This window comes from Strix aluco, chromosome Z, assembly GCF_031877795.1.
Source record: "Strix aluco isolate bStrAlu1 chromosome Z, bStrAlu1.hap1, whole genome shotgun sequence".
In the NCBI taxonomy this organism is placed as follows: domain Eukaryota; kingdom Metazoa; phylum Chordata; class Aves; order Strigiformes; family Strigidae; genus Strix; species Strix aluco.
Genome location: NC_133971.1, coordinates 61,039,359 through 61,066,131, shown reverse-complemented (window position 1 = coordinate 61,066,131; position 26,773 = coordinate 61,039,359). Strand labels below are relative to the sequence as shown.

The following is a 26,773-nucleotide window of genomic DNA, read 5'->3' as shown; positions in this document are numbered from 1 at the left end:
AAATCACCAGGAGCTAGGTCTCTTCAAGTTGTTTTTGCTACAGTTACTTTTTGGTGATAGGAGGATTATCAGAGCATTCTTAGATTTTAAGTGTGGTTTTACTCTGCCTAAAAACTGACTCTATTAGGCAACAGATTAATCTTTTCTGCCTGACATGACATGCTGTTAAATGTTTCACTACAGAGCATGCAGTATGCCTGACCTGCTCCCTAGGATCCTCTGGCTGGTTGCTAGCCACCCTGATTTCCTTTATCCCTCTTCACAGAAACACATCATGTTGCCACCTTAGGCAAAGTGCTCTCTCTGCAAACCCTTCCAGCTGATGGTACTCATCAAGCACACTCTTGAATTCTTTATTCATGTATGACATCATATGTTTTGCTGAACTCTTAAGACAGTGAAAATCTCTGCAGCCACCCAAATGCGTGGCTCTGGTTTGCTGTGTGGTTCAGGTTCCTACAGCTCAAGAGGTTCAACCCTAGCTTCAGGCTAACTTGCTTCTTCCAAAAACTTTTCTGAGTGTTTCCTTTGTGTGATTTGTGTTGAGGTTAATTTCCTTCAGCTGTCCAACAAGTTTATTTGCCATCTTGAGAATGCTTCTTCTTTTTCCTTTACTTGTAACCACTTTGGGGCTGGTGCTATGTCCCATTTTGCTCTGGAATGTGTCCTGTTCTCCCAGCTACATCTCTTTGCAGAGGTGGTGGCACTCATGTACCCTGCTCTCTTTCAAGCCACAGAGGTCCTTAGTCATAGTCGTGATAGACCTGGAGGCCTGACTGTCCATTTGGAATTATGTGAGAAGAAGATAAGAAGCTAGTGTTTCCTGGGTCAGCATGTGGAGCTTCAAGACCCACTGCTTTCCACTTTCCTCTGATGCTGTCACAAACAGCTGAAACTTTGCTCTTTCTTTGCCAGTTTTCTCCTGCTCTTCCCTCCCAGGACTCTGGAGCATTTTTGCTGTAATTGATTATTCACAGTGTGCCTAGGACATGCTGTACCGACTTTGAAATTCTTTGCTTTCTCGAGCTATCTCATTTTTTTCTCTGCTTTGGTGGGTTTCCGATTACTGAAAAAAAAAAAAAATTAAAAAAAAGGAAAGCTCTACTGGGGAAAGATGTTCAGGCTCCTCTAGTATAACAATGTAGCTGTGGCTGTATTCTTACAACTTTGTTGGTACTTCTGTGTGTTACAGAACCCATGCTTAGGATACAAGCTTCAACAGAAGGAACAAACACTTCCTCCTGTAAGTATATACAAGTTGTTTAAATTGTTGCTGGCAAGACCCTCAGGTACATTTCTCACTTCCCAGCTCAGAAAAAAATATGCTTCTGTCTAAACCTACAATAAGGGATTGAGAGTTACTGGGTAGGATTTCTTCACTACAGATGCGGTTGTTATTTGTTATATATAACTCTCAGAGCCATGTCCTTTGCAGATTGAGGACTAAACACCTTCCTTCAGGAAGGTCAAAGTGCATGTTTGGTCAGGGCAAAGGAGGAGGAAACTGCTCCAGACTTTCCTGCCTGGAATTCCTTTCCCTGCCCTCCCCAGGCAATGTATGACTTCAGACAGTGTCTCCTCTGCCTCCCCACAGCCCCTGGCCCTGGGGTAGCTGGAATGTCCTCAGGTCCAGCCATCCCCAGCTGCAGTGCATCTCCCTTCATCCCCATGCCAGCTGGTACATGTTAGAGCTCCTTGGGCTCTTTCTCCTGTGCCCTGCTGCCCTTGGGAAGAGGATGAGGAAGGTGAGGACATCTTTTTGTGTGTCTACCCTCAGCTGGAACAGAGAACCAGAAATGGTTCCCTTTTGTGAGGAAGAGAGGTTGTCTCTCTGCTCATCTCAGGTGCACACTGGGAACTGTCGGGGTGCCAGTGAAGGTGACTCTTTTCTTCCTCTGTAGTGAGGCTTCCCAGGGGAGCATGCTTTACAGCCATAATCCTGTGCACTTTCACCCTTGAGAACCATCAGGTAGATCCTTCCAGCTCGTTACTAGACCAAGATCCACCACCTACCCAGCCTGGTTTTGAGCGGTCTGGAAGGACATCACACAATTAAATTCAGCAGGGTTGAAGGAGGTAGGGTGTTAACCTACTTCTGAAGTATTGCCAGCTTCCACGAATGGGATGGCAGCTGAGATAGACCAGTGGTCCAATCCACGCCAACAGTTCCAGTGTTGCTATAAAAGATGGTGTGTGCTCTATAGCAAACTATACATAGGTGACCTTAACTTACATCTAATAGCTACTGTAGCAGCACATGGGGGAATGGTCAAAGCCAAATCTCTGGACACAGTATTCTGAACATTTTTCAAATTTTATATGAGATACAAAAGATTTCTTTTTGTAGATTTTCTTCTCAGCTATTAGACTGATTAGTGTTTTAAGTGTGTGTTGAAAGAATATCAGAAATCTGATAGGTTATTTAAAGACTGAAAAGCTTTCTGCCAGCAAGGTGAGAAGAGTTAGTGTTTTTGGTCTTCATTTTCCTCTGAGGCATAGCAGCAGGGTAGGCAGGAATAACTCCTGGAGCAATTTCGAGTGGTCATTTCTTTCTGTTCTGTTCTCAGTTGCATTGATGTAAATTGGGAGTAGTATTATTCAAGTCACTAAAATAAGTAATGAAGAAGAGAGAGCAGTATTAGATATTGGTGCCTATGCTCCATAGAAATGGTACTACAAAGCAGGAGGGAGCCGATGTTTATTGCTAACAGATGTGAGTGTCTACTCATACTGCAGAGCGATAAGGGAATTGAGTTCACGTACTTATTCTAAAGTTGCTTAGGGCTTTTCTTTTCTGAATTTCAGTGGGACATGTCCATTTCACACTTGTCACTGTCAATCTTGTAACAGCTACAGGAGATAAAATAAACTGTTTCCTTCCACTTCTTAGACAATAGCAGATGTTTCAGAGAACATGCCAGCACTGTCACTGTTGGCCAGACTCTGGGAAAGACCTCAGAACAGCAGAATGATTCAGTAGGCTCTCTCCCCTGGGAATTCACAAGTGAACAGATGTGTCATGCTTTGCTTTCTTGGAGTTCCAGTGACAGACAGATATTCAGAGAGCTAAAAGTTTTAAAAAATCCCATCTCTGTAACACACTCCACAATGGACATCACAAAATTGGAGGTCCCTCTACCCTTTTATGTGCACATTCCTCAAAATCCAGCCTGTTTTGAGAGTGTGGGTCTCCATTCTTAAGTAAAGGAGAAGGGAAAGACTGTAATGTATTCCCAGTTTTGCATAAAGAGCTGGTGATCTGGTTGGGAGGGTCAGTAATCCAAGGGGGGAGGAGGAAGTTCATGCTTTTGTGTCCTGTTTCATAGCATGAAACTTTATGGCGCTGATTGCTAATGATGTCCCTGGCAGGTAGAAATGCTTCCTACCTTCTCTTCCACCCCAACCCTAGAATTGTTCCATATTTATTTATTTTGTACTGTGTAATATTGAAAACTAAGTTACAACTTCCATTTTCTTTGATGATGGAGTTCTCTGTGATACAGTTTGTCCTGCTGAATGAAGTGAGCAAACCAAGAGCAACTGGAGTCCACCAAGGACTGCAGAGGCCATTCTTAAGCACATCAGAACAATTTGGAGATGGAAGACATTTTTCCTCCTAATGTTTCCAGGACTGCAGTGCTCTGAAACAAGTGCCTTATGACCCTGTGACATTCTTCTACTCAGGAGTTTCAGTGGAAAAAGTAAATCTGAGACTTCACCCTAGTGCCTTGGTTTTACGGGTTCAGTCAACTATGTATTCAAGACTAGACAGTGAAAATGTGGTGGTCTTTTTACTCTTCTGGGACTTGTTAAAGGAATCTTGGCTTCTGATAGGCAAAAATAGCTCTGATAGGCAAAAATAGCATATATATGTCAGTCTTCCTTTTCTTTAGAAAAGTAGTCCCAAAACTTGCATTGTTGTTTGTAAGTTGCAACATACCTGGAAAGAAATACAAAAGCAATTAGGTTTCCTAGGTTACAATCATCAGCACTTCACACAGCCTCCTGGTGAAGGTATTCTGTAGGAACATTATTACGGTGCAAGAGGGGAGAAGGGAAGTGGTGGAATACAGATTGTTTACTATGACCACAGCTCCTGTTGCATGGGAACCATCTACAGGACAGTATAGGTGTACAGACCAGGAGTGATGCAGCACCTTACATTGCTGTTTCTATGGACAGCGACAGTTTGGAAACCTGTACTTGGAGGACTAAACTGGATTAAAAGCTGAGCATTTGTAGCAGTAGGAAATGAAGAAGTTGGACAGAGACAGAGCCTGTGTGACTCTGGGATATTTCAGACTCTTCATCACAGGCAGAACCATTTGCTTAGTTGTACCTTGCAGATATTACCTTCATGCCCTTGTTTATGCTGCCCGCTAAGGGCTGCTCCCTAAAATGTCTGTGGAGGCACTTCCTCCATCAAAGAGCCAGGGCACACTGTGTACTCTGTGTGTTTCAAACCAGTCTTACACTGGGATTCTCATTTCATATTTGTCTGCTTGTGCAAGATGGTGAGCCAGCAACCATGGCATTGGATGTGCTTGGAGCATATTCTCTGCAGCATGCATCCTCCTGTCCACTATCTAGCAGGTTGATATGATGCCCAGCTGGAGACAGAAGTATGGATGAAGAGCAGGTAGGAGGCTGATTCCACCTTGCTGGTGGCTTCTTTTTCAGAATAGTAGAGAGCAAGTTTGTTTAGCTTTTGACTGCAGGGAAAGACCCAGTGTTGGTCATCTGATGAATTTAGATGACTTTAATCTGATTTTCCCACAGACTTTCATGCTGGCCTCTAAAACCTGCACAGAAATTTTAAAAAAGAAAGATTAGTTGGAGAAGAGTTGTGTCAGTTTGGATAGTTTATCTCTTCTCTCTGAAATTATTAACTTGCAAGCTCCAAGCCTGACACAGCAAGGCACCTTCCTAACACTTCATATTCTCATGGTGCAATAAGAGATTCCAACCTGTATATTAAATGGAGAGCAGATACAGCATGTAGAAAGGAGGCATGCAAAAACTTTTTACCTGTCACATTTTCTCAGGTACAATACTGAGCTGCGTTCCATGCTGAGCAGTAAAACCTTCTATGACATGGTATTAGGGTCAGTGCTTTATAAAGTATTTTTAACAGGAACATTTCTGCATATATGAGGCAAGCAACTTGACCAGTAAATCATCTGTGTCCTAAAATCTTAACAATCAAGTTCAGTTTCTGCTAGTTTCTGCTTTCCTTCATCTCCTAAAGCGAACCCAGTCCTCCTCCCCCGTATTTATTTATGTAGTATATGACAGGTTTTCAGAAAACATGAATTTTGTCTGAGAATCATAAAAACCTGAATCACTGCTTCTGGAAGACAGAAAGCTTGAGCCCCCAATGATATAAGTTTTATTTGGCTGTTTCTTCTGCCTTTGGGATACTTATTGAAACCTCTAAACACCTTCTGATTTTGTTGGTATTTCAAACAATGGTTTAAAGGGTCATCTTGGTTTATAACAAGTCCTTAGACCACTAAAGTTGTCCTGCTATCTAATGTTTGGAGTTTTGGTTAGATTGATTTCTTTTTTTTTTTTTTTTTTTAATAGTACTCATGCAGATACCTATAGGAGTGTGCTTGTCTTTGATGCATGGCCAAAATTTGTGGAATCAAGAAAACGCAGATGAGGAGTGAAACTCCACCCTGTTGTCTTTCCTACTTTCTGAGATCCATGTGAATTGCAGTTCTTTTAAGATACAGTGTGACTTGGTGACCAGATTTCTTGCAGTATAGTGGAATATAGTACATACGGAGTTTCCGCATTAATTCAGTTTACTGTGTTTTGTTTGGCTTCATTTTATTCTGAGTTTGACAGATGTTAATTTCTAATATTCCCTGTACAACTGAGACACAAAGAAGATGATATTATGATGGATGGTGCTGCAGCACAATGAAACGATCAGACAAAATGGGGGACACTGCCTAACTGTTGAACATGTTTAACTTCTTTCATCCCCAGAAGGCTCTGCGGTTTTGTCATAAAACCTAAACACACTGGTGGAAGCTCAGTGACTTCTTAAATGCAGCTATCTTTGGATGGAAGAGCAGAATTGTTTTAGGAGAGCCTAGTAACAGTAACAGGGCAGAGTCACTTGGGTCAGGATGGGAAGAGGAGAATACTGTAACCAATCGAGAAAGCTGAAGGAATTCAGATGGTGAAGGCAATTACTCAGGTTATGCTAGCACAGCAGGACTCCAAACTCCTGCTCTTGTAATAAGTTAGTCTGACATCTTCAAGTGTCAGCATTTAACTCATCCGTTCCATGGACTGAAAGGCTTCTTCTCCAGGAAAGCCGTATACCTGATGCCTTGGTGGGACAGTGGGTCAGAGAAAAACACTATACCACTTGATGCATTTTGCTTTATTATTTCAGTGGTTTCATTTTTCTGAATAATCATCTCTGGGCAAAACACTGCTTTGTTTTAAGTGAACAAGGCCAGAGTCAGATAACTAGTTCTTGTTTAATGTAAAATGGGTTTAAGCCTCCTGGTTAGTAAAATTGTACTGAAAGAGCAGACATGAAGATGTGTCAATCCTTTGTTAAACCTAGCACAGTGTGCCATATTTTCCAGTTTCTTTCTCCACAGTGGACAATAATCACAGTGGGCAATGCAGTGGTAATCCCAGTACCCTTATGATTTGATCTGGTGTGACAAATCCTGTTTCCTGTGTTTAAATTTCACAGATAGGGCAAACTCATGTGAATAGATAACATTTTCCAGAGACACAGCTTTCAACCTTTTGTGTGATTCCCAGTCTAAGACTGGTGTGACATTAAATGTGTGCTTCCAAACCACTTAATCTTGCAGGGTTTTCTGTAGTTACAGTCTTGGTCCCCCAGCCTTGCTCTGAAGTAGAGCTTGGGTTGGCACTGAGGACCTGAGCTGGGTTAGGCAGCTCCACTGGGAATTCTGTAAAAGTCATACTTCTGAGATAACACCACTAGTGTAGAGTCAATTTGCTTCTGTGCTGGGGTTTCTTGGGGTTTTTTTTCTTCAAGGAGGTCAGAGAGGTAAAAGGCAGTGATGGGTATAAACAGTATTAAAATTGGAAGAAGCTGACATAGCAGTCACAAAGGAATAAGTGCAAAAGTTTATATAGCTTAAATACAGCTGCCAGAGTGGAAGGGTTTTAAGGACATTGGCTTTAGCGATGTGTGTATTTGTGCATGTAAGAATAAATCTATAAGGCTAGCACTTGCCTCAGCGTTTGCATATGATGAGGCAATAGTGTTTTATGTATAAATACACATACATGTATAGGCTTATAAAGTATACACATGTAAGTGTGAAGTGAATGGTTTGAATCTGTTTATTTCAGGCTGTACTTTCCTGAGGTCATGGGTTACACTGTGAAAAGCAGTACCGAACATGTGGCAGGCTACTCTGCTGGCATACAAGTCAAAAAAGCTACTTCAAATATTCTGTTGTTTATAATATTTCTGAAATAATTTCAAAATTCCACTTCCCATTGCCTTTAACATATTGTGGATCATCTTCCTTCCTTCTAGGTCCTAAGAGAAACTTTTCCCATCATTCAGCGAAAGGGATCAGTAGTTAAATTTTTTTAAAAACTGAATGTGTCCTCACTGTTGGAGTGGGGGACAACCTCACAACAGGGTAGCTGCCAAAATCTGTTAATTGTTGCCTTAGCTGTGTCTCAGAGATGGGAGACTGCAGGCTCCATCCCTAGCTTTCTTTGGGATCCCTAAGTATGTCAGGACCTCTGTTTCTGAGGCATATGGGAATTTGGCTTCAAGGGGCTGCTGGTAGGGCCTGGTTTCTTTGAGAGTCTTCCAGAGGGTCTAATCATGGCAAAACCTTTCCTAACAGAGCACTAGTTTATGCATTTCTGACTTCTTCTCCCCCCTGTGCTGGAGTGACATGTACTATGTACCCACTTGAGACCAAAATCAGAATCTTTCTGGTTTGCTGGGACAGCCTATACTATACTGGAGAATGTGAGCATTGTAGCATAGGGTGTGTTGGTGTTCTGACCTTGATATTTTGATTGTTGTGTCTTCCATGGAAAGAAGTCCCTGGTGCATTTTCTGTGACAAAGACCAGCTGCTCAGGGACTCCTGTTCCTGCTGACTATACCCTTTCTGAGTGGCAATTATGAACTTACTTGGTTCATACCACTTGGTGGTATTGGATCAGCCTTCTCAAAATCTTTCCTCCTCAGTGTCATTTTTGAGTCATCAAGGTAGTTCATACTGAATAAAGGTATATGACAGGCAGTGATACTAGTTGGGCAGAGATCTGTGAACAACATGGAATACGTGACCTTGACAGAAGCACGCATCTATTTCAGGCACTCTGGTGAATCAAGATATGTCATTAACCATCCTGAAATCAAGAATGTTAGTGCTTTATAGGAAAGCATAAAGGAACCAAAGAACTCAGAGCGAGTGTGAAAAAAGAATACTCTCAACAGAAAAAATGATGAATGTGTGTGCATGGGTACAGAATAGTATTTGTATTTTAATACAATAGGCAATTCTCGACTTATCCTTATAGCCCAGAAATTCTGTTTATGTCCTTATCTTCCACCTACTGTCCCAACAATATCTACTTACCCCCAAAGAGGCTTTGTCCCGAGGCACCCTCTTGTGTTAACCCCAGGAGAGACTAGCAATGCAGTGCTCTTCAGGAGTCCCTTCTGTCCTGAGAAAGGCAAGTTTGCAGCCCACTTTCTTGTTTTTGGAGGGGAATTTCTATTGTTTCAGCTTTGGTGGGAAAGGTCCAATGAAGAAGAAAGCCCCAAAGGGAATTCGAGTTTCCAAATCTGAATTGCCCCAGCATGCCTGAAAGTTTGCTGGGCTCCCTTTGACAAAGAGGCACACACAGCTGGCTTTCTTAGATGGTGTGTTCTGGGCTTGCTATTCCATGTTCTCCCAGGGAAGGTCTTAGCCTACATCGGCTTGTAAACAGAGACACATAGCAAGGCCCTAGTCCATGAAGGGTTGTTGCAAGTTCGTGGTCTGGCAGTAGAAGTCTCTGACAAAGCAGAAACACAAAATGAATGAAATATAAAGAAGTCAAGAGACTGGGTCCAATGCTTTGTTTTCATGCTGAGCTTCCAATTCAGGTAATTCTGGTTGACCACAAAAGGCAGATGCTGGTGTCTAGGGAGAAGGAACAATGTTTCTTAGAGAGCAGTAGGGAAAGTGAAGAAACGCCTCTGAGTTATCTGCCCAGTCGCTTAGGCGCTTTTGATTCCTGAGCAGGAATCCAGGGAGTCCCTACCACTTTAATAACTGGAAGTGCCTCAGGATTTGATTGGATCTGTTTCTAGAAGATGAGAACAGAGAATAACACAGCAATACATAAAAGATGAACAGAAAAGTACACTGTTATTTTCAGAATAACTTGTAAAGTGTATGGCATTTACTTGAGAATAACCCCTTGATAAATTACTTTTTACTTCTTAAAAAATGCAAACTGCATGACAGAAGTTATATTTCAAAAGCCATAGATAGAGCACTGTAAACGTAAATGTGATCTTTTCATAGATGCATGGCTTTGAAAAGCCATCACTGTGTCCCCTCATTAGCTTCTCCACAAACACAGTGGCACACTATGGCTGAGACTCAATATAGACTATAGCAGTTCCTACCAGGTAAATTAAAAGGTGATGCTTTTCTTTCACATTCCTATTCTAGCAGTATCCTAACAGTGCAGTGAGAGCCAAGCTAAACCCCTGGGGAGAAATTACCATCCCATCCTTCATGTCCACATCTCTTCTAAATTGCCTTTTGGTCACCTCTCCTAATTGGATTCAAAGTGGGAAAGTTGTATCTTCTGTGAATTTCATTATCAAAATGTTCCCGCAGGTTCCTAATGGTTTCTGCTGTTCTTGACATTCTCCCCCTGTACAGAGAGGAGAAGGGATCAATGTAGTTACTGCAGCAATTGAAGAGCAGCCTTTTACAGTGTGATCTTCATTCTAGGTGTGCATCTTCCTAAATATTTAGCAGTAGTCAGCTAGTCAGTAATTTTGAGTTGCATCCACAGTAACATGGAAATGTATGACAAGGATCACAAAACACCCACTCTGTTTTTTTGAAAAGAAAGCTATGCCTTGGAGCAATTGTCCTTTATGAATTGTGTCTGATGAGTGTCAGTATTTTCTTCCAGTGAATATATATGTATATAAAGGCTCTTGCATTTCTTCACAAGATTTTCTTCTCCTGACTGCTCACCCTTCATGCTAGTCACTTCAACTTTGTTATAGATGTACAGAGCTCATAGGCCTTATTAATAATTTATATTAATCACAGTATCCAGCTGTCTGAGGTCTTTTGGCAAAATAATTCCAAAGTTTCCCTTCTACAGGGATCTGCTTTTTACAAAGGAGGAAACTTAAGAGCCCTCCAGTTTCCAAACCGTATCAATCCTGCTGCAAGCTAAAATAGCACAGGACGTTTCTAATTTATGATGGATTATCATAAAGGCTAAACCTTGGGTGCTAAGTGGAGTGAGGCTGAGGAGTGAGCTGGAATGCTAGAGCAGTGTTTGCCCAATTCATCATTAACATGCTTTCTTGTGTCATTCTGGCTCATGTCAACTACTGCTTTTCAAGACACCTAAGCACAATACGAAAGATTAAGTACATTGAGACCTTTCCCAGAAGGCAGTATGGGTGTCACCCTACCAGCTTGGCTCCCTTCACCCTAAGCAGTCCTCCCACATCATCCCAACAGGCGTTGCAACCCCCAAACACTACCAGATGCCTTTATACCATACCAGAGGGAATTAATCATAAAAGCCATATTCATGCCATAAAAACACTGCCTGAGTGGGCTAAGACACAGCCTTCCCACAATTTAGACACTAGGAACTGGAAAAAGCACACTTGTAAATTATTTCTAATGAAGGTCAGAGCCACAGTGAAGTGGTGTGTGATGTAGATGTAGCCCAGCCCCCACACTTGTCCTTGGACTGAGAGCATGATCCGTCCCCTTTGCCACTGAGCAGTGTAGGCACATCTGAGCAGTCAGGCTGCCTATCCCACCCCAGCCTTCCCGACCATGGTGTGCTTGTGGGGCACAGAGCAGCTGGCGTTACACCACAGCCCTCCTTGGTTTAGCAACTGCAGCCACTGCTCTTCAACAGAGAGACAACCCCTACTACACTCCAGTCCCAAGCCAACAGAGGAGGCAACTGCTTTTCCAGCCCAGAGCATTTGGCTTTTTTGTTTGTTCACTTGTTTCTGTTTGTTTATTCAGCACAGAAAAGCTCCTTGCTCCAGAGGTATAAATATTCTGAATTGTTGTTGGGTCAGGAAGGATTTGACTGGACACAGCTCTGCAGCCTGAAGCTTTTACAAACGCCATGTGCACTGAGCTTATCTTAAAGTTTAGCATTTATACCTGGGGTGGTAATAGCCCTTCAGAAGTTAATACAGTCATTATTTTTCTCAGGTTTGTAAAGTGGAATCTGAACTTTATTACTGATAGTTTTCTGGTAATATTCACAATGATCTGAAACATGATTCTTAATAACACAATCAAGCAACTGACAGGTATTTAGATGAGCTTTCCAAAATGTCAGCAGGATTGCTGAGGAGTATTACCACAGTGTTTGGGTTTTAAAAGAAAAATATGAGCCATACTCCAGGGAAGAAACATGAGGGCATTTTTTCAATGTCTATTTTGCAGGCAGATATCTAGCTGTGAAAGCCGCAGCTACCTACACTGTAGAAAGCTGCCCATTAGATCTACTGCTGCCAATTGTGCACAAATTGTCAGTGGCAGAAAATTTTTTCTGGTCTTCTCAAATTAGAAGTGAACTAATCACATGTGATGGTTTTATTTGTCTGAAATGTCTGTGTTTTTATATATAGTAACTGAGGATGTTCTTTCAGTTGTAGCTGAAATTCTGTTGTATGCTTTTAAGCATTGGTGTCCAATGCCATGGGGCATTAGTTCAACAGTTATTGTTCTGAGAGCACAGTAGGTTTAAATGTCTGGTACTTCCGCCTGATGAAATGTCACACATCCCCTGCTTTTTTCGATCCTAAGAAAGTCCAAAACTAGCATTGATTGTTTGGAATTCCTTCATACTTTATGTTATTTAAAGCAATGCAGACGTGGAGTGATTCCACTGACTCCACAGGACACACAGTGAAATAGGATTGTAGTATAATCTTGCACTATACTTTTTATACTGTTAGTATGACTTTTATTATTTCCCTGGAACAGCTCTTTCCTTCCATTTCCCACTGGGGAAATCTTTGGCTTAGAACAAGCTGCAGGCTATGCATAGTTCTTGAATATTTTAATGATCTACACAAAACCCATTAACTGCCACAATGGCAACTAATACTTGACAGACAGTAGGATAACAGTTGTCTCAGAGTCTGTGAGAGGCCAGAAGAATCTTAAACACTAATTGTGCAGGAAGGATGAAGAATTGCCTTGAGCATCAATGCAGCTTATTCAAATGGGTGTCTGTCTGTCACGATGTAAAACTGATGTTTCAGTTCCCTGGTGTAGTTGAGCTCTGAATCAGATGCTGTCCCTGGTTACTAGGCAAGCTGCATCTGCAGAGTGGATGCTTGTAACTCCTTTCTCACTTTGGAGGGAGGAGAAGGTTAAGATAGGTCCAGGGAAGGAATGCTGTGAATATGGGCTCAGTATCTTTTTTTGATAACTAGCAGAGCCAATGTAGTTGTGATCCCTAAGAGCAGTGGATCGATCTCAAGCTTCATGGGAGGTAACACAAGTCTGAAATCTTCTTCACCTGTGTGCATTCAGCCAGCACATTTAGGCTGTGCATGGGTGAAATGCCTTCCTGGAGGCAGGGGAGAGGAAATTAGGCATGGCTTAGGGACTGATTACCTTAACCTGTCCAGGTGCATGTTTCTGTCACATGCAGATGATCCTTGTTGTCTTCCCCACAACGTCCGTATCCTGAACTAAGTGTATAAGTGACCTCTCATGTTGATAGCCACACCATGAGTGAATTACACTTTAGAGGACAGGAGCTAAATGCCAGCACCTTACTAAATCTTCCAGCCAAACGGACATTTGGAAAGCTGAAGTATTGTTGTACTTACTGCTTGAGTTATGTGTAGAAAATATACAGTAAAACTCCAGATAATTGGATGTGGATTGCATTTGCAATTATATGTTCACTGGATAATATGAATGTGTCAGAGACCTAATATTCACCACAGCAAGACAGCTCAGTTATAGGCAGGCTAAGCAAATGGAGCTTTTCAATTTAGATGTGCAAATGAATTTTATACACACATGGGCACTCTTAGCAGATGGCCAGTAAGGAAGGCTGGGTACAGAGGAGGGATTCTTTCCTTTTAATTCAGTAAGAATCTGTTCCTCTGGGTGATGTTTCATCCGGAGGAATAGCTTTTATTACTGTAAATATCATGTAAAATGTAAGATTGCCGTTCACAACAACCCAAAAGCACATGTATGAAGTACCGGATGGAGAATTTTCCCTGAATGGAGAAAAAATAATTAAAAAGAGTGAGCCAAATATACTGACTATTACCAAATTTGCAGAACAAGATGTGGAGTGGGTAGTTCCAGTAGAAACACATTAGCTATAGTTGATGAACTGGCACAAGATTGCTGAAAATTTTGAAACTTTCTTAAGGAAAAAAGAATTCTTAAAAAAAGCTGGACATCAACTAACTCTTTAGAATGGAACGCAAGCAGAGAATTGGTTATCACTTGTTTAGGCTCGCTGCTCTCAAGTTTATCTACTGTATCCTATTAAAGGGGTGGTGGAGTGCAGGAAAGGCTAGTCTAAGCACAAAGGAGAGGAGAGCATGTGTGCATGAGCTGGCATTTCTGCTGAGCCTTTGTCTCAACCAGATCTCACTGCTCATTTCTTACACACTGCCATATTCTTGGCATCTCCACTTTTGTTATCACAGGAAATTGTCAGTGTGACAAAGTACGTTGCAGCATTTATAAGAAACACTAATAAGGGTCCAGTGAGTCTTTTTTAAGGAGCTCTACATACTTTTCTGATCTTTGAGGGCTGTTTCTTCCTCAGCCCTAGTCATGATCATGTCTTGGCCTTCAGTAGCTCTGCAGAAAGTAGTTATTCCAGTTAATTTTCAGCACAATCTCTGTGCACAATACCACCTGTCAAAATCAAAATAACACTGGCCACATATCACCACATGTGAAGCAGTCATGCAGCTGTACCTCCTCTACTTGGCCAGGGAAGAAAGGGAAGCTGACCTTCTGGAAAACAGTGTTTGCTGCAGGGCAGAATTTCTGCCACCAGCCCATGCTCACAGATGATGGGGAAGCAGACCAGCCAGAGACACACAACAGCAGGCAGGCTGGCCAGCCCCAGCACCCGTCAAGCCCTGTGTCCTGTCTCAGGCAGCTGGCAGCAATTGATGCCTCAGGGGACTGGTGGGGAAAAGACACAACAGAAAGATGAGGCCTCTGCTAAATTAGTTTCCTCCTAAGCCATGACCATGAGAGGTAACTCAACCTTTCTGACTCCTATTTTTTCTCTTGTTATATCTGTGGGGAGTCTTGTTTCTTCTGTAATCTTGTTTAGTTGTCGTCTCCATCTCCTTCCTGTTCTTCTATAGCAACAACCACCCTGTTATGCCTTGGATCAGGTTCACTGTGAGGCCACCAGTGCCCCATGACTTCGGAAGGGGGCTTCTCCCACCTTAAAGACCCAGGGCAGTCAGGTACGACAGATGATTAAACCCTAAGCCATTAAGTGGAGTGTAATCTTCTCTTGGTCTGCTGCTTCTCCTTATCCCTTATCTAAATCGACTAGAAACAATTACAGCAGCAAGCCACTGTTGTGGTTTGAGTCCAGACGGCAACTGAGCACCACACAGCCATTCACTCACTTGTTCCCTGCCCCCCAGCACTGGGAAGGAGAAAAATGAATCAAAAGGCTCAGGAAGGGAGAATAAGAACAGGGAGGGGTCATTCACCCATTAAGCATCACAGGCAAAAGACAGGCTTCAGAGGAAGAAAAAGGTCACTTTAATTCAAAACACTAACGATGACACTTAACAGACAGAATGGGACAGTAACAAGTCCTTTATCTTAGAAACACCTCCCCCCACCCCTCCCTTCTTCCCAGACTCAGTTTTGTTCCCAGTACCTCTACCTCCCCTGCCACTTCTTCCTCCAAGGAGGGGGGAAAGCACTCTACTACATTCTTCTCCCTGCTCCACATGGCATCCCTCTCGTGGGAGACAGTCCTCCACAAACTCTCTCCACCGTGAGTCCTCCTCACGGGGTGCATTCTTCTTTAGATGCTCTGGCGTGGGTTACCTCCCTGTGTTGCAGTCCTCCTGCCACCAAACTATAATAATGGGGGCTTCTCCTTCCCACAGAGTCCCAGGGGTCCCCCATAGGCTGCAGGCAAATCTCTGCTCCTCCAGTGACCTCCACAGGTGGCAGGGAGGGAGGCCCTGACATCTCACCATGGGATACAGGGGGGCTCCGTGCTTTGGCTCACCTCCCCCACTTCCTCCTCCTTCCTTCCACTGATGCTGGTGTTCACGTAGATGTCCTTTTCATAACTAGTCCTCAAAGTCCCCACCTCCTCTCAGGTTCCCCTTCTTAAATACATTATTGAAGAGGCACAGCTAATTGGCCCAGCCTTGGTGCAAAGGTGGGTCTGACTTGGAGCCCTGGGAGCTTTTGAGAAGCTTCTCACAGGTGGCCACCACTGTAGCTCCCTTCCCTGCTACCAAAACCCCTGCCACTCAAACCCAGCACAGCCACATAATCAAATATTGTGGCTGGAGTCATGTGCTATTTCAGACACCTTGAATAGTGTTGCACATGATTAATGTGGGAATACAGAGCACCAGAATATGTCAGTGCTTTACTTCTTACTGTCTCAAACTGTGCATGGCCAAAAAGGGAGAGGAATGTGCAAAAACAGTCTTCGTGAAAAACTGTGGGCTTGTTTTATTACCTAGAAAATGTCATCCTTGCCCTCTTGTGATTGTTAATGACTTATAAGAATGACTTATACACTAAAGCTTACTAGCCCTTGCATAAGAAGCATTTAGTTTTGTTAGAGCAAGAAGGGAATGCATGTTCCCATTTTCCATGCAACTATCAAATGTTTTCTCAAAATTTCCTTAAGAACTTGACCTGAAGGAGGCTTAAGCAAATAAGTGTTTCTCAATGGCAGATAAGATTTTGTTTTTCTTTTCTGTTTCCATGGAAAAAAGAAATGTGTCTATTCCCCATACAGGAAAATCTAACCACAGAGGGCTATAAAATCACCTGGGCAGGCTGGAGAGACATAACTTGGCCTGCTCCTTGCAGCCCACAGAGGTCCCTCTCAGCTCAAGAGAAGGAGGGGAACATCCTGACTGGCAGAAGGCACTTTCTTCACTACACTGATGATGTAAGATCATAAACTGGGAGACCTTGGGGGTCTCATTTTGCAGCCCATGTGAAGTGCTCAGAGGGATGCATGTGTTAGTCTTTTAAAGAATTCTAACTGACCTTAAGACTAGCCACAGTTTGACCTCATTATGGGGTTTATTTGTCCCAATTAATATGTATCACCCACAATTAATATGTGGGTGAACATACAAGGAAAACAATGTCTTCAGCAGGGAGACAGCACAAGGCTTCTCTCACTGACACTCGCCTTTGCTCTGTCATTTCACCCACAGTAATTAGAAATTCATCAAATATGTCTGGAGAATTTGCATGCTTAGCCTGCTTTGGAAAGAGGGGATTGTCTAGTTGTGAAAGGAGATTATGCAGCAATTTCCTCCTCAGCACATCAAGGCAATGAATCCTACTCTTCATTATAGAGGAAGGATGAGTAAGAATGGTTGCATTTCCTGCTCAGTGAGAGCAACATGAGCTCCAGGCTCCATTGGGATTCTCCATGATCATGTCGATTTCAGACACAATGCATAATGTTACTCTGAGAAAATGTAGATGTTTAAATAGGAATGCTTATGTGGAAGGGGGAAGGGATTGTTTCATTAGACCATGTGTTTGACCTCAGCTGGAAAGACAGCTGTACAAAAGAAGACAGGCTCGAAGTTAGTTGCTTTAGTTTTATAACATGCATTAATTACTGACAACAGCAATGTACTGAGATGACTGTAGTTTTTAACAGATATTCTCACATTCTCTCACAACTTATGAAAATATTTCCCTCCCCTTATGAAAATATTTCGCTGTGTTTTTGTTATGTGAGAGGCTGCAAAGCAGTCTTGCAGTTACTTGTATTTCCTAAATAAATGAAGGAAAGAGGTCCCACAAAGTATCTGCATCTCTCTCTTGCGTTTTCACATTCCTGCTCAGGGAGAACACAACTCAGTGCTTCTGGTCAGGCATCAAACACTGCCTTTCTGTTTCGCAGAGTCTAACAAATATACATTTTTCTAAATCCTTTAACTGAGGGAAGTTGTACATCTGCAAATGCAGAAATGTATCACAGGGACAACAATCACAAGGACGCATTCTTGAATGCTCAAGACAGTCCAGCATTGGATGTTAGCAAGACACTGATCCAAGGAAAGATTTCCTGAGCAACCCTGAGCAGATCCCTTAGGAGTAGTATGAATGTGGATTGCAGGCTGGGAATCCCAGACCAACACTTGGCTCCTGAGGGAACAACCCATGAACCCTGAACTGCATGTGCAGGCACCCCAGTGAATGTCCAGAGAGACTTCAGGTGCCTCAAAGCTAAAAATATTTCCTATGAGGATTAGTCCAAACAATTACCAACGGTTGTTGCACACTCATGTACTGAGTGGGGAGCCAGCCAGCCAGCCAGCCAGCCTGTTGGAGTTGACTGAGACGAAGCAGGGGAAGTTGTCTCCAGTTCTACCTATCTTGTAGGTCCTCAACACTTCCTCAGAGGTATAAGGAGGAAAAAAACAAAAAAAACAAAAAAAAAAAAAAAAAGAAGGGAGGGGAGCATTAAACCACCACTAAGTAAATGCACCTACTATTTGCCTGTAAAGAGATAGTGTTCACCGTGTCTTTCCTCTGTCCACAAAGTCTTAGACAAAAGCTTCAGTGACATTCATCTCTCTAGTGTAGAAAATGTTTAATAATTTTTTGCCAAGCTGAAGTCTTACTTCAACAAGAGGAACTTGGAAGTTGTCCCTAAAACAGCCTGCAGTACCAGCATTGAAAATGTGTTCTTGTGAGAGAAGGAAAATTCCCAGGGGGTAAAAAGGCGTAGCCACCTCAGGTTATTTTAAAATAAACCCAAAAGCTGCTATTGAAGTCTACCATGCTGGAAGGATCTGAAGAGCAGTCCTGGTTCATCCAGCACCCTCTAGGGTTAGGAATGGAAGAAAGCTTTGAGTCATGAGCAGGTGCGGGTATGAGAAGGGAACTGAGGTGCCTATATACCAAGTGAGGCCCATTTTAGGTGGCTAGGCACATGGTTTTTTAACTGGTGCTTTTTTTTTTTTTCTTCTCATAAAGGAAATACAGTGACTGCACATGCCTTATTAAAAGATTACTCATTTGGCTGGTGGCCATAGAGGAATAATTCCTTTTATTGTTCAATAAATCAAGTTACTGTCATTTTAAACACTCTAGCTGAATTTCTGATCAACACATGAAAGAGTTAAATCTACCACTGTCATGTTACCACAGCATTAAAATAACAGCAATTTTGGGGAACATAAATTTTATCCTGTCTTGTAGCATAAATTTGGAGCATAGGCACATTCTGTAAAAATCTGTCTCTTACTGGGAAAATACGCAAGTAGAACAGTGGACTAGTAAAGTGCAAATAAAATATGTGCAGGAAAGCAGACTGATGTCTTTTGAAATTGTAAGCATTTGAAATAATTTTTTAAATTTTTAAGTAAAACTTTTAAATATGTTAAACAGTTTTTTACTTCAGTTATAACAACTTTTCTGATGTATAATAATAATCAGGTTATCTGGGGCTGGAAGGGGGCATTCATTTAATTTGAAGTAGTGGGTTCCTTCTCTGAAAGGTTTTTTTGTTTCTTTAGCAATTGAATGCCTTTCTTTCCTAGTAGGATTAGCCCAAATAATTACCAAAGGATTTCTCTGTGTCATCTGAGTACCGTTCCCCACAGTGGTATTAAAAAGCCTGTCTGCAGCAAGGAAATAGTCAATGGTCAGGGGTAGCTGAAAAAGTTAGAGTTAACTATTGCCACTCAAACCAGAGAAAGTCATCTTCAAAGGCAAGACTGCAGTGGTTTTTACCCTAGTCCCCATCGTGCCCAACTGGTAGGAAGAAGAAACAGCAGCTCCATGTCATCAAGAAGCTACTATGGTATGGTCAAGAAGCAGAATGAAGTGAGAGGCCACAACCTGAATGATAGCTGTTGTGACAACCCTTTTCAGCTCTTGTTCAGTAATGTACAACATCTTGGACAACAAAGCTTTAACGTTGCGTGTGCCAAATTTCATGCCAAACTTTGGGTTCCCCTCTGGCCCATTAGGAAGGAAGTCTTAATGTTTCTTTGGCAAATCCCTGAAATCTGTGAGACATGTCAACAGTGTGTAGGAGAAGCTTCTGACTCTTCAGCTTTAAGACAGCTCCTTGCTGCTTTTTTATGATTTTTAAATTTTACGAGGGAGTTACAAATTTTGTACAAAAAAAAGAACACCTTGAGGAGGGGAAAAAACAAAATGTGACTTGGATTGAGACTTGTACAAAGGCATCCTGCTGGGGGAGCAGGTCTGAATTAATTTCTGTGTCTTTAATCCTTACTTTATTACTTGTTCAAGTCATACCACATTTTTCTGCTGTTCTAAGCCTTCATTTCAGGGATTCTGGCTATGTATCTATATTCGTATGCATCATAATATGTTGTCCAGGATAACTTGAAAATTAAATCTGAAAGGCATTTCTTCAGCATATGTGTATAGATACCAGCTTGACAGATACATGTCTGTAATGATAGATCATTGTTCAGTGCGCTGGGAAATGAGCACTTCTGGCCTGTCTTGTCTGATATTCCTTGAAATCACAGGACCTGTGTGGGGACTTTTTCCAGCTCGCTGTGAACATTGTGTTGTTTCTATGGGAAAAGGGCTTGGTAAAGACCTTTATTTGGGGTGCTTTGCCTCATGTTGCTATCTGTACCTGTTTCCTCTCTGCCTGTCCTCTGGAGACTTCCAACTTGCATAATTGCATTTGAACATAATTACATTTGTGGACCAAAGAAAATACACAGCCTTATTGTTGCAAGTTAATTGTTCCCAGAATAATTTCTACAGGTTGTCCACAGTCACCTGTCTCAGTGATAGATTCAGACCCATCATCCCTTCCAGCTTCTCTGATTTTCCAAATAGCTGGTATTATTTGGCCACTTTAGTTGACAAGCTTGGAAACTCTCTCATTACCTAATGCACCAGTGAGCTGACTGTTGCCAGTTGCTACAACTTACCTCTACAGTGGTAAGCAGTAAACCTGAACTTTCTGTCTGCTGTGGCCGCATTAATAATGCATTGTTTCCTGTAATTGCATACATGCACAGAGATTTTTTTTTTTGGTAAGAGAAACAAAGGAGATAGAGGTGGAGGGTGGAAGGAGGTGGAAACAACTATGGCTAATTATTAATGCTGACTAGACCCCAGCTGCATTGGTTTTTAATGAGCCCATGTCTAACCCTAATAGTCACTGTTGGGATAATACTAGCACTTCTTGAGTGGGCTAGTTTAGAAGGGGAAGTGTATTGTCTGCTCACACCTTCACTGTGTAGTGTTACTACACATACTCTGCAATGCAGGCCAAAACTTTATCCTTTTTATTCTTCTGTTCACTTGATTAAATTTTAGTAATTTGGTGTCCTTCAAGGCAGTCTCAAAGAGTGACTTCTGTGCAGCTGAGCAGGGCTGCTTTCCTGATGAAACCATGAACTGATGCCTAACAAAGGAAGGGAATGTAATATACAGAATTACATGTATTTTTCAAGTGTTATTAACAAGGCCTCTAGTGAATCATTTCAAATTTATCAGTGAGGCAGGAGCACCATCTTCACTCTTTGGGGCAAAAGGAGTTCAAAATTCAAGACACCCTGCCTTTCTTTCCTTAGCTGAGCTTCAGGCTGCTGGAGTAAGTAGAAACAATGTTATGCCCATGAGTATGTGTCAGCGTGGTCTGCCCCAGGGACCTTGGGCTTTGCCCTGTGGAGCTTGTGCCTTTAGAATCAGATCTATTTTGGTCACATCCTTGTTTTGTCCTCTAGCATGTGCAAAGTTGTTAAAATACAGTTCCTTTATTGAAAACCCTGAAGGAAGGACACAGGGTTTAGTGTGAAATTAGAAACACAGAGAGGATTTTTTTGCCCTTTGGCAGCTTTTAATTTAATTGGAGTTAAGCGGCAGTTAAGCAGTATGCAGGGAATTTTTCAGCAAGAGCAAGGCATCCCTCAAGTGAAAGCAGGTATTACATCTTCACTATTGCCGTGGTTGAGCAGGCTGAAATCTTGCTCGCACTGGCAAGAAATTTGGCCCGATCTTTGCAGCAGTCAATGTCTGAAGGAATGGTGGTTTTATAGTGCCTGGCTTCAAACTATGGCCCCAAATCAGAAAGGGATTTAGGGACACAACTCACCTTCTCTGTGTGTGTACAAGCCAAGGTCACTAAGTGTCTCTTTCTTCTTCTTGCAAGCTGTACGTTGCCCATTTCCCTTCCCAGCCGTAACGGCCACCCTTCCCACCACAGGCATAGCATACCTACAGTGGTGTACATGAGGACAGCTCTAGTTTATTTGACTTTTTTCTCTGGGTGGTAATTTGAATGAGCTTGTCTACAAACACAGAATACAGGGTGACCTCAGCCCTGCCTGTCTGGCCCACCCTTTCAAATACTCTTTCAGAGTAAATGCATTTATTCCTTAGGCACCCTCAAGAAGAAGGAAAAAGGCAGTCTGTCCCCTCCACCCTCTTTTTGTCATCCCATTGTTACTCCACAGCCTCTGTGGTGAAACACGTGCAGAGATAAGGCATCTCCAGTGGATATGACCTGTAGTTTGAATGGAGGAAATACTGCAGGAATAATGCATCCATCAAATGAAATGATTGCTGTGAACTCATTCTGATACATATGTATGCATGAGTGTGTAAACACTCCATCACATACTGTTGTTGTCAGTAGTGAGGATTAGAAATATCTGGGTTCTGTAGAAAAGACTCCATTTGGAGCATCTGGGTTCTGTAGCAAAGGCTTCCTTTTTCCTGTTGTGGGCTTTAAAGACCTGATTTTTGGCTCTGTCACTGCCTCCTACAGTTGTCCAATGTCTTGCAGAAGCTGAACTACTGCTTACACCATCCAGCAGCAATGGGCCACATTGTCCTGCACTATGCATGCCCATGTGTTAAATGCAAACAAGTTATAATGAACCCATTTTACCCTGGCATCAGGGTCTGCTCCATGTCTGGAGCTGCACAGAGTCTGAGTCAATGAAATGAGAGTACAGCAGATACATTTTGTTAAGGTTTCAGAATTTGCTTTTTGCTTGTTTTCTCTCTTGCTCTTGACAAGTCCCACCTGATGCAGGAACATTAAAGTCCTGTATATGAGAAGAGTTAACTACCTTATTTCAATTCAAATTTTGATATCTTAAGGGTGAGCATTTTGTTTTTGTGCCAGACCGTATATAGCATAAAGAGACCCTGCACGCAGGGGTGAGAAAGTTGTGACAAGACATCTTAAAATGCAGACTGGCGTTTGCATTCAAAACATAGCTATGTAATAAAACTATATTTGATTAGACTACTGAAAACTCATGACTAGACATCAAATCTCCTTTGTCATACTTATTTGAATTCTTCTTAATTATTTGCTGGAAATTGACAAAGTTTTCTAGCCAATGCCAAAGGAGTGATTCATGCCTTCTATGGCTTTCTGAATGCACTAAGAAAGAATATTAAATATTAATTGTCCTTGATGATGATAGGATTCTGAGCCATGATGAGAGCTGTTGCTTTTGTTATTGTTGGAATTATTGCAGTTATAAATACTATGTTGCTTATCTCTTTTATACAGCAAACATTTCTGCTAACTTGAGCATAATCAGACTATATATAGGCATGACCAGGGCCGAACCAACCAGTGTAATTGAATTAATATATTGATTTGGAATAAGGGATATTAAATTCATTATTTGGAGGTATTTGCAGAAAGCTGCTAAGCAAACCAGCTCTTGAATTGAAATCATAACATTTTCCACAAGCAAAATTCTGAGGCTTGCAGATTCTGAATGTATAACTGTACTCTTAGACATACTTTACAAATCTAAACCAGTAATGTGTCGATGTCTTATCATTTATACCCATTTATTTGATGATACAGAAATCCTTCCATGCAGTAGGCTCGCTCCATGTCTTTGACTTATTTTTGTTTTTCTAATATCAAAACTGTTTCATATACATATGCTAGAGAGTTACTGTATGAAGAAGCCCATGTGTAGGTGTAATTTTGAAAATTACACTTCAAAGTGAGGTAAAGTTTGATGTCTTAAGTTTTAAACAGCAGTAGCTGGGATATGTACAGGTACAAAAATAATTCTGTCCTTATCAAAAGGTGAAGTGTAGTAAGTAGAGTCAAGATTTTTCAGAATAAAGGATGTCTTGTTGGGATCTTCTAGGAGCTTCTGCTTAAATTAAGCCTAAATTCAGGAAGGATTTCGGTCATGGTTTCACTATGCAAAGTCTTTGGTGAGAAATCAAGCTCAAGGAACTTCTGTCCTCTGGAACATGGTCCTGTTTCTATTCTTCCAGCCTATTTATGTTTATGGGACCAGGCTGGGAATTAGTTGGTAAACTTACTCATTAAAATTATTATCAGTTCTCTGATCCAGTGGTGAGCCTGGCCACATGAACAATGTTACTGAGTTAGTGCAGGTGACAGAACAGAGGGAGCAAAAAGAAAGGAGAGACAGGGAAAAGGATGATATAGCTGCCAAACTGTTTATCATGAAACCACAGCACTACACTCCAAAATACCTTTTCAGTTTCTGAATTGGGCTCTGATTCAAAAAGGCACTTAGATATATGACGTAGCCCATCTCTAATCAGGAAGGCATTTCACCACTTGTTTAACTCAATGCATGTTTAAGTAGTTTATTAACCAGGGGTCAATGGAGGAGGGGTAATTCCTTGATTCAGGGCTTTTGGAACCTTTACTCAAATTATCAGTGTCCAGTGACTCCCCCAGCAGCAGCGGCACTGCGGATATGAATGCTGGCCAGCACAAAAACCTGCATAGCTGTGCCTGTGCAAGTAGCAGTATTGCCACTGTCCCATGAACACCCACAAGGAATTTTTTCCATCTGAATAAACTGGCTCAAATGCAGGTGCACAGATACATCTGAGCACTAAGTTGGATGTGAGCTAATGAGCAAGCCTGGGCCCTGTGACTACAATGCTGCCCCAGCTCACTGCCACACTGTGAAAATAAATTATCATAGCAACCATACCAGCAGGTCTGCTGGAGACTCCTATGATGGTGTGAAGGTGGTGCCAGATCTGGAAAAAAAAGCAACCCCCAAAAAACCCCAGGAAATTGCACATGGTCTTTCTTCTGCTGCTTCTGCCCTCAGGCAGAAGAGCCAAGCTGGATGCTTACATGTCTTTGCATCTCTTCAATGCTCCTGCACCACATGGCAGAGTTAATTATCATTAGCCTGAACAGTGGCAGGGCGCATCCCAGTTTTGTGACTGAGCAGAAGCTGGGGGAATGAGTCAGGGCCAGTATGAAGCAAAGTGAAGTTTTCTCCTTGTGCCACTTGAGCTGAGAGATGAGGATTTTAGTGAAGGCTTTTGGAAGGACTCAAAGGGAGAGAGTGCTGGCATCAATCCAAGGAAGATGGATTAAGGAGGGAGGTTGGTGAAGTACTGAAATGGGGAATAAATTAATTGTTTGCACAATGTGTGATAGACCCTCTTCCCACACCATGACTGCTGGCGGAGATACTGCTTATTGGGCTCACTTGCTTTGGGTCACACCCCCATCTTTAAATAGTGCACTTATTTAATTTGAAGAAAGTGCCTGCAATCAATAACAAGAGATCATTTTATCTTCTTCATCAATCTTTTGTTAATGAACATGCACTTTTTTCTTTTTAGCTTCTTGGTTACAATGCTTTTAATTTCTCAATGTATGGAAAAAAAGGGAGTGCAATCAAATACATGATGGAGCAGTTGATACCACGTATTGCTGCTTGCTCCTTTCTGAAGAATTAGCATGTTCTTAAAGAAAAGCAGTGGTCTGGGAGGAAATCACTTGCGCTACACAGATGTGTCATCCTCTGATCATCCTTTCTTAACTGGTGATCCAGCAGAGCCATGAATAACCACTTGTGAAGACTTACTTTACTTTCCTAATGTTCCAGTAGCTGCAAGAAGGTAGATAGTTCTTAGAGAATCTTTTTGTGGACTACTGGGACTTTATTTAAAGCAGATGGATATTTGAAATCCAGTGGCTTCCATGAGAATGACTCGCCAATCCTAATTTCCAAAACCATCAGCAGGTTGGGTCTAATTATGGTATGTCTGAAGTGTCAGCTGAGTAAAATGGTACTTGCTGCTCTAATTTGCAGGATGTTGTCAGTTATGATCACGTATCTATTTAAGCTTCCTTCACATACACGTGGCTGGCCAGAGGGAAAGGTCCTCTGCAGTTTGGTAATATGAAATCAACCTCCTTTTAGGACCTGTAAAACTGGAGAAACAGATACAGCTTGTTTATCCTCATCACAGGATGGAGATTAATGCTGACTTTGGCTTTCTGTCTCTCCTTGAGTCTTTTGGGAGTGGAATTTAGCAAAGTAATACTTGATTCTTTGCAAAAACACTCCACAAAATAAAATTACAGTTTTGTAAGCCTCTGAGTTTCAACCTGTCACTTACATATGGCAAGAGTCCAAATCTCAGACACAGATTAGCTTCATTAGTGTAGAATCATACTACTTTTTCCTCTAAACCAAAGAGACCCAAGCCACATAATAATCATAAATAAATCTTTGCACAAGGACCTAACATAATTGCAAACAGGCAAGTAATTTCCTTCCTTATCCTTCTATATCACACACTAGGGCTACCCTAGTAAAACTTTGTTACCTCCAAGGTCACGCTACCTATTGTTTTCTTCCAGGGCCTACCTTTCTGCTGACTCTTTTCCAAGGTATTCATCTCCTCCAGCCTGGGCCAGAACTCATGTTTAAGCACAGCATGTTTAAGCACAACATGGCTCACAGCATGAGCCATAGAAGGCTCAAAACTGCAGCTGCTGGAAAGTATTTCTGTGTTGCTTGTGGGGGGAAAGGGAGCAGAAAGGACTCCCAAAACCAGTGAACTGTACCTTCATTTTACAATCATATCTTCAGAGATACAGTGAGGGACAATCAGCCTTTACCACATCCATGAGATGAAAGAGAACCGTGCTCCCTTACCAACCCAGATGCTATAAAGAGAGTGGGGTTGCATTGTCGTCCAAAAGAGAGCCAGCCTCATTCGGTATCGGGTTGCAGCATCCCGAGCAGGCTGTGTCCTGGCCCTGGCTTTGGCCACCTGTGGAGTGGGGCCAGGAAAGCAGCCGATGATTCAGCATTGCTTTTTTCACTGGTTGGCCGGGGAATAACGGGAGTCGCCAGGCACCTCCAAAGGCGGGGTGCCACCCTGCTTTTCTCACTGCAAGCCGTAGCACCCTGCAGCTCCAGCAGGGCTGGGAGGGTGAAGCAGCTCTGCAGGCTTCCCTAGGGAGAGGGACGTGAGGAGGAGGTCTGAGCA

General features: G+C 42.2%; 1 protein-coding gene across 2 annotated transcripts in view; it reads left to right on the top strand.

Moving 5' to 3' along the window:
* The window catches only part of NRG1 (neuregulin 1), a 305,415-nt gene that overhangs the window by 167,697 nt on the left and 110,945 nt on the right, over positions 1-26,773 (top strand). For both annotated transcript variants that reach the window (XM_074812991.1, XM_074812990.1), the window contains exon 5: positions 1,193-1,243. In XM_074812991.1, coding sequence (XP_074669092.1) covers positions 1,193-1,243 — 51 coding nt within the window. The remainder of the gene's footprint in view (positions 1-1,192; positions 1,244-26,773) is intronic.